The sequence below is a fragment of the Heloderma suspectum genome, chromosome 5 (assembly GCF_057233095.1).
Source record: "Heloderma suspectum isolate Gila_16-S chromosome 5, 16-S_ref, whole genome shotgun sequence".
Lineage (NCBI taxonomy): Eukaryota > Metazoa > Chordata > Lepidosauria > Squamata > Helodermatidae > Heloderma > Heloderma suspectum.
The window spans coordinates 15,931,419-15,939,833 of record NC_139462.1 but is presented as its reverse complement, the minus strand read 5'-3'; the positions used below and the strand labels follow the sequence as shown (position 1 = coordinate 15,939,833).

At 44.0% G+C, this 8,415-nt stretch overlaps 1 protein-coding gene across 1 annotated transcript; it reads right to left on the bottom strand.

Moving 5' to 3' along the window:
* Positions 1–387: 387 nt before the first annotated feature.
* On the bottom strand, positions 388–3,865 carry LOC146343614 (C-X-C motif chemokine 11-like). The gene is made up of 4 exons (XM_084855386.1): positions 3,731–3,865; positions 2,066–2,192; positions 1,524–1,596; positions 388–1,352 (listed from the first exon to the last, which is right to left on the bottom strand). Exons 1-4 carry the CDS (start codon positions 3,789–3,791, stop codon positions 1,335–1,337), a joined length of 279 nt encoding a protein of 92 aa, XP_084711512.1. The 5' UTR covers positions 3,792–3,865; the 3' UTR covers positions 388–1,334.
* Positions 3,866–8,415: the final 4,550 nt, after the last annotated feature.

Here is an 8,415-nt window from a genome sequence, read left to right as displayed (position 1 = left end):
TCGGTGAGCTGGGCAGACCTATAGGTGCTTCTGAGGCAGAATTGCATGCTGTTTGAACCGTAGTCAGTGTGAGGGAGAAGAGGGCTTCCCTGACCCACCCCCCAAATGAAATCCCCATCCTTATGTTGGTAGGGAACTTGGGTGCCCAAGGTTTATTTTCAGAGTTGACTGCAGCTTCTTTTTGAAGTGTTCATGTGTAATTCCTGTAGATTTAGAACAAGGGTGAGAAACCTGTGGCCCTCTACAACTCCCATCACCTCTGACCATGCTGGTTGGGTTGATTGGATTTATAATCCAAAAAATCTGGTGGGTACCAGGTTCCCCACCTCTGCTATACAGAAATTGGGGGGGGGGGCGGTTGGAGGAGAGAGAAGAAAACACTGGAAACATATTACAAAAAAACCAAACCTCTTTATTTACATATATATAGGTTGAGCAGGTAGTAAGCATGGACATAGGTTTTTGTTTTTTCTGGACAAATTCAAAGTATTTTTGTAGCTTGCCCAGCTTATACATACATACACACTTTTTAACCTCAAGAATATTCCACACACATCCCCTGTCCCCAGCACAAATACCAGCTTCAAAGAAGGGATCTTCAGCAAGGACTGATTCTGCAAATTATCACCTCTACCCTCCCACCTGATACTACTTGCATTTTTTAACATCAATATGTCTAATGGAAAGATACTGGGCCTAATGGAACCTCACAATACCTGTTAAAGCAGTCTTTCCCCTGCTGGCTGGGGGCGATGGGAGTTGTAGTTCAGCACCTCCAGAGAGCACCAGATTGGGAAAAGCTGCATTAAGGAAATTTCTGTTGTCTACCATGAGCTATAGCAGATTGCATAAGTACCCAAGAAAGATACAGCACGGCAATATTCTTCCTCAACATCACAAAACAGGAAGCACCAAAAGCCTTCCATTCACAAAGATGTTAAAGCCATGGGGTTATCAGGGCCTCACATTGTGAAATTATTGACCTGGAGCTCTCATAGTTTTCTAATTCCTTTTACAGTAAAATGAACTCTGGCCCTTAAAGAGGAAAAAAAGAAAGACATAAATGAAATGGGGAAAGGTCTGGGTTGTTTCCAGATCTCAGCAACTTTACAAGAACAACCCTGTCCCTAACCAATGAGCTTGGTGTTTGTATGTTTTCAAATCTGTCTTCCATAGCACTTGGGTGCTCCAGAAGGTTGCCAGGAGGGCTTTGAGGAGAAGTTAAGTAATGGTGGACAAGCCTCTGCTGAAGACTGCTCAAAGCTCACTACCAGTCTTCTGACATGAAATGCCCGCTTATATTTTCACTCTCTTCTGCCTAGCTATCTTCATTTCTATTTCTTCATAATTGCCTGTAAGGGAAGCAAAGGAAAATATATCATTTGTGATGTTGTTTCTTGCCACTAAAATATGCTCGTTCATAGTTAACGCGGGTGAGGTATTGCACCCCAAACTTCATCCCCAACTTCCTTATGCCCCTATGAAAGGTATGAACCTTTCACACATTTATCGTCTTCCTTTACCTCTTTTATTCTCTTGCCTTGACGCAAATTAATGTCGAGACATCTTCTGTTCCCGTTACTTCTGAAAACAACCCTGCAAGACAGCAAAAAGAACAAATTAGAAACAGCATGAACACCCTTTTGTATTTCTAGATAGAGAAGCTTCTGCCCAACCACAGCTACTCTGAGGCAGCAATCCATCCTATGTATGCTTAAGTGGGAGTAAAACCCCATTGAACTCAGTGGAACTTATTTCTGAGTAAACATGCTCAAGACTGCACTGTAAAATCCTAGAAAAGGGTGTGGCCTTCTGGGGTCTCCCAGGGGGCCGGATTTGGCCCCAGGCCTGAGGATCTACACCCCTGCTCTAAAGGGACCAAGAAGTTACATCTCCAGACAACAGGATGAATCACTTTCCACAAATCTCTATGGACAAAGCTGAAGAAGAGAAAAAGGTATACTAAAGAAACCCTCAGGACAGGGCAAAAGAAGGCGGCTGGTGGAAGCAGAAAGCCCAGAGAAGAGCCTGGCAGCATTGCCAAGTAAATGCCATCACTACTCACACAAGCTCCTCTTGATCACAGCTGCTGCTCCGCTGGTAGAATTTTACTTCAGCAACGTTGTGCATGTTAACGGTGGGTATCCTTGTTCCTCGGCAAAGACAGCGCCCTCTGCTGGAGGTTGGCAGTCCTGCAAGGGACAGCAGTGGCCCGTGAGGTATACACTCACCAATAATAATAATAATAATAATAATAATAATAATTCCTGCAGTCATTGTGGTGCAATGCTTTAAGTGAGTTTAAAATGCAAAACTGCACATGTTCAGAGAATTCCTTTTAAAACCAGCGCTGGCAAACAGTCTTGTTCTTGTTCTAAGGGATCAGGAATATAAAAGCAGCTTTAAAGTGGGGGTAGGAGAGAAATTGAACTTGAGCACACTCCGGGAGAGAGCGCAGGACAGGAAGGCCTGGCGTGCTATGGTCCATGGGGTCACGAAGAGTCGGACACGACTGAACGACTGAACAACAACAACAACAGGAGAGAAATGTTCTTTGTGTGCGTCTCAACTGAAGTAATACTCATGGCTGGCTGAAGAGGCTGCCATTAGACCAGCAAGTCGAGGGTCTAACAACATTACCTAGCTGCCCCACTTCAGGAAAGGAAGTCTTTTCATATTGTGTCATACATTATACCTTCCCTTGAGGACAGGATATAAATACAAATGAGTATATAAATATAACCTTGATGAGGGGTAGAAACTTGATGTAAAAATTGAATACTGAAGTTCTCAGGAAATCCAAATTCTTCACCAGATGCTTGATTTGTATCAAATTTTGCATGCATGATACTTAGAAGAAATAAACAGCTCTGCTGATAGCCGGTACAATCCAATGGAAAACCATTGTCTGCCCATATTAGGATTTTTGAGATCTACTCTACTAATGGTGCAATCCTATGCATGTCTACTCAGAAGTAAAGCCCAATGAGTTTAATGGGACTTACTCCCAGGTAACTGTGCATAGGATTGAAATGTAGCGGTCTCCCATTTTGGACATGATTTGCATGCATTCTATATGGCAAATCCTGAATTTTGCTGACCCGTTTCTTGATGCAAAATAACTGAAATGCCAAATGAGAAAATATGAAACAAGCCCCAACATGCATCCTCTAGCAGAGGGATTAGCGGCTGTCTGTCTCTGAGCCTAACCTGCCCACTAAAAGATGCTGCCTGGCCACCAATTCAGATTCCCCTTCCATGCTCCCACAACCCCTTGTCAGAAACAGAATTTCAGGGAGCTGGGAGCAGAGAAGGAGAAAAAGAGACCCAGCAAGGAAGAGTAAGGGACAATAGGCAGAAGACGCAGTCACTGGGGCTTCAGGGGAAGAGGTTTACTGGCAGACCCCCTTTGAAGATGCAGTGTGAACCTGTCTCCCCGCCAGTCTTCTCACAGTGGGCCCAGAGAAAATCGGGAGAGGGGCCATAGCTCAGTGGGAGAGCACCTGCTTTACATGGAGAAGGTCCCAGGTTCGATAACCAGGTAGGGTGGAAAAACTGCTGCCTGAAACCCTGGAGAGCCGCTGCCAGTCAGGGTTGACAATATTGGGCTAGGTGGACCCATGGTCGGACCTCAGCATAAGGCAGCTTCATCTATTCCTGTGAGGCTATAGAATGTTTCCCTGTCTGTCAACAGCATTAAATGAAAGAAAAGAAGGCAACATAATATTACCTTGTATGAGAGCTGCGCAAACGACAACCATCAGGATTGCGAGAATGGGCTTGTTGATCATCTTGGTACTTGCGGAGAGGGCCTTCCTTCCTTCGTTCTTCCAGTGCTACTGCTGGAGGAGAGGATATGGACTGTGGAGAGAGTGAGCTTTGGGGCCAATATTTATTGGCTGCTTTCACCCACTGCTACCCAGGGGAAATTCCCTCTCCCACTTACTTTCACTTCCCATTCCTTGTCGTTTGAAATAAAGCCAAATCCATTTCCTAGCTGAATTGTAGTCACACAGCTGTCACAGACAGTGCAACACGTGCAGTGTTGAATTTCTAGCCATTCCAGACAATTTTTCTTTCCAAATCAACACTTTTTTCTTGGGTCTTTCCCCCACCCCATCTCTTCCTTGTATTCACTCTCCTCATACATCTTTTCTTATGAAACTGCTGTTTCATGTTGTTGCTCTCCTCCATTCACCTGCCTGCTCTTGCTGCTCCCCACGCAGGTCCTTCTCTCTTTTCTAACACTTCACTGGAATTTTACTGTAAACCGGAGCATCTAAAGGACCCTGAGCATCTTATTAAAGGGTGGCATATAAACACCCTAAACATGACAGTGAATAATACTTGCCTGTCTTCTTTCAAGAAGCATTGTTACTATTCTTAGATAAGTAGATAAAAAAGGAATACAGAAACATACAACACACATAAGAAATGACATGACTACAAAGAAGGAAATAATCATATCGAAGAAAAACTATCCATTTGTTCCCAGATTAATATCTGAATTGGGCTCCTCTTGTCCTGAACAGGTATCATAGAATAGAATAGTATCATAGAATAGTAGGGTTGGCAGGGGCCTACAAGGCCATCAAGTCCAACCCCCAAACAAAGGTAATAATTGTTACTTTGTTGAAGAAATGGGAAGAACTTAACCTGTTAAGTTTCTTTTTCCCTTTCCGTTTAAGAACTCCTGTTTTTGGAAGAGGACAACAGTTCATTTCATAGTTAATTGTTAATCTGTTGAGGAAGCAAGAAGTACTTTAACAACGATGAAAAGATAAAAGCAATAGTCTTTAGAGGTGGATCAAAACAGCATAAATGGCACATAGGGTACATTAAGACAGAGCAGGTACCCGCATACCAATATTTGGGCATATTATTTGCTTCCTCGTGTTCATGGCAACTCCATGTCAAGACTACAAAACCCAAGCCTGAACAAGACACCAGTGGGAACCTTCAGTTTTGGTATACAGCAGGGGTAGGTAGGTGCTTCCTATCCTGAAGTTAATAAAATTGAAAATTCAGCCCCAAACACTGTATGGATTAGAGATCTGGGATTTTCAAGTCTCGGATGAGTTAGCTTGTATCCAGAACAGAAACTTTAGAACCATCTTGGGGATACCCAATGCCCCCCAACACAGCACCTATGGTTAGAAATGGGATCCCAAGCCTGGACCATGACCATATGCCAGCTGACTTTTAATTTTTGTTCAACACTTGAGGGAATGCTAGAGTATTGTTTCCCCTTCATGGATCACTGCCTTGTTGTGGCGAAGGCGCTTGCGTAACTCAGTGAAGCCATAAGCTATGCCGTGCAGGGCCACCCAAGACGGACAGGCCATGGTGGAGAGTTCTGACAAAAGGTGGTCCACTGGAGAAGGAAATGGCAACCCACTCCAGTATTCTTGCCAAGAAAACCCCACGGAACGTATCACAAGGCTAAAAGATATGATGCCGGAAGATGAGCCCCTCAGGTCGGAAGGTGTCCAATATACTACTGGGGAAGAGCAGAGGGAATTTCCAAGTAGCGCCAGAAAGAGTGAAGCAGCTGGGCCAAAGCCGAAAGGACACCCAGCTGTGGATGTGTCTGGTGGTGAAAAGAAAATCCGATGCTGTAAAGAACAATATTGTTTAGGAACCTGGAATGTCAGATCAATGAATCAAGGTAAGCTGGAGGTGGTCAAACATGAGATGGCAAGACTGAACATTGACATCTTGGGAATCAGTGAACTAAAATGGACAGGCATGGGCGAATTTAATTCAGGTGACCATCATATCTACTACTGTGGGCAAGAATCCCTTAGAAGAAATGGAGTAGCACTCATAGTCAACAAGAGGGTGGGAAAAGCAGTACTGGGGTACAATCTCAAAAACGATAGAATGATCTCAGTACAAATCCAAGGCAAACCATTCAACATCACAGTAATTCAAGTCTATGCCCCAACCACTGATGCCGATGAAGCGGAGGTTGATCGGTTCTATGAAGACCTACAACACCTTCTAGAACTAACACCCAAAAAAGATGTCCTCTTCATCATAGGGGATTGGAATGCTAAAGTAGGAAGTCAAGAAATCACCGGGATAACAGGCAGGCATGGCCTTCGTGTACAAAATGAAGCAAGACAAAAGCTAATAGAGTTTTGCCAAGAGAACACGCTGCTCATAGCAAACACTCTTTTCCAACAGCACAAGAGGCGACTCTACACATGGACATCCCCAGATGGTCAATATCGAAATCAGATTGATTATGTCCTTTGCAGCCAAAGATGGAGAAGCTCTATACAGTCAGTAAAAACAAGACCTGGAGCTGACTGTGGCTCAGATCATGAGCTGCTTCTTGCAAAATTTCGGCTTAAATTGAAGAACGTCGGGAAAACCACTAAACCGTTCAGGTATGACCTAAATCATATCCCTGATGAATATACAGTGGAGGTGAGGAATAGATTTCAGGGATTCGACCTGATCGACAGAGTGCCTGAGGAACTATGGACGGAGGTCCGTAACATTGTTCAGGAGGCAGCAACTCAATCCATCCCAAAGAAAAAGAAGTGAAAGAAAGCCAAGTGGCTGTCTGGTGAGGCTTTACAAGTAGCTGAGGAAAGAAGGGAAGCGAAAAGCAAGGGAGAAAGGGGAAGATATATCCAACTGAATGCAGAGTTCCAGAGAATAGCAAGGAGAGACAAGAAGGCCTTCTTAAATGAACAATGCAAGGAAATCGAGGAAAACAATAGAATGGGAAAGACTAGAGATCTCTTCAAGAAAATCAGAGATCTCAAGGGAACGTTTTGTGCAAAGACGAGCATGATAAAGGACAAAGAAGGTAGGGACCTAACAGAAGCAGATGAGATGAAGAAGAGATGGAAAGAATACACAGAAGAACTATACAGGAAAGATCTTAATGTCCCTGATAGCCAAGATAGTGCGGTCACTGAACTTGAGCCGGACATCCTAGAGAGTGAAGTCAAGTGGGCCTTAGGAAGCATTACTAACAACAAAGCTAGCGGAGATGACAGTCTTCCAGCGGAGCTATTTAAAATCCTAAAAGATGCTGTTAAAGTGCTGCACTCAATATGCCAACACATTTGGAACACTCAACATTGGCCGCAAGACTGGAAAAGGTCAGTTTACATTCCAGTTCCAAAGAAGGGCAATGCCAAAGTGTGTTCGAACTACCATACAATTGCGCTCATTTCACATGCCCGCAAGGTTATGCTCAAAATCCTACAAGCTAGGCTTCAGCAGTATGTGAACCGAGAACTACCGGAAGTACAAGCTGGGTTTCGAAGAGGCAGAAGAACTAGAGATCAAATCGCCAACATTTTCTGGATCATGGAGAAAGCAAGAGAATTCCAGAAAAACGTCTATTTCTGCTTCATTGACTAGAATAGAATAGAATAGAATAGAATAGAATAGAATAGAACAGAACAGAATAGTAGTAGGGTTGGAAGGGCCCTACAAGGCCATCGAGTCCAACCCCCTGCTCAATGCAGGAATCCAAGTCAGAGCATCCCTGACAGATGGCTGTCCAGCCTCGTCTTGAATGCCTCCAGTCCAGTGTGGGAGAGCCCACCACCTCCCTAGGGAATTGGTTCCATTGTCGTATTGCTCTAACAATATGCTACGTATTGTTACATACTACGCTAAAGCCTTTGATTGTGTGGATCACAACAAACTGTAGCAAATCCTTAAAGAGATGGGAGTACCAGACCACCTTACCTGTCCCCTGAGAAACCTGTATGAGGGTCAAGAAGCAACCGTAAGAACCGGACATGGAACAACCGATTGGTTCAAAATTGGGAAACGAGTACGACAAGGTTGCATATTGTTGCCCTGCTTATTTAACTTATATGCAGAGTACATCATGAGAAACGCCGGGTTGGATGAATCACAGGTCGGAATTAAGATTGCAGGGAGAATTATCAACAACCTCAGATATGCAGACGATACCACCCTAATGGTAGAAAGTGAGCCTCTCGTTGAGGGTGAAAGTGGAAAGTACAAAAGCTGGTTTGAAACTCAACATTAAAAAAATTAAGATCATGGCATCTGGCCCCATCATTTCCTGGCATATAGAAGGGGAAGAAATGGAAGAAGTGACAGATTTTATTTTCTTGTGCTCCAAGATTACCGCAGATGGTGACTGTAGCCATGAAATTAAAAGATGCTTGCTCCTGGGGAGGAAAGCTATGGCAAACCTAGACAGCATAGTAAGAAGCAGAGACATCACCTTGCTGACCAAGGTTCGTATCATCAAAGCTATGGTTTTCCCAGTAGTAACGTATGGCTGTGAGAGCTGGACTATAAGGAAGGCTGAGCGCCGAAGAATTGATGCTTTCGAACTGTGGTGCTGGAGAAGACTCTTACGAGTCCCCTGGACTGCAAGGAGGTCAAATCAGTCCATCCTAAAGGAAA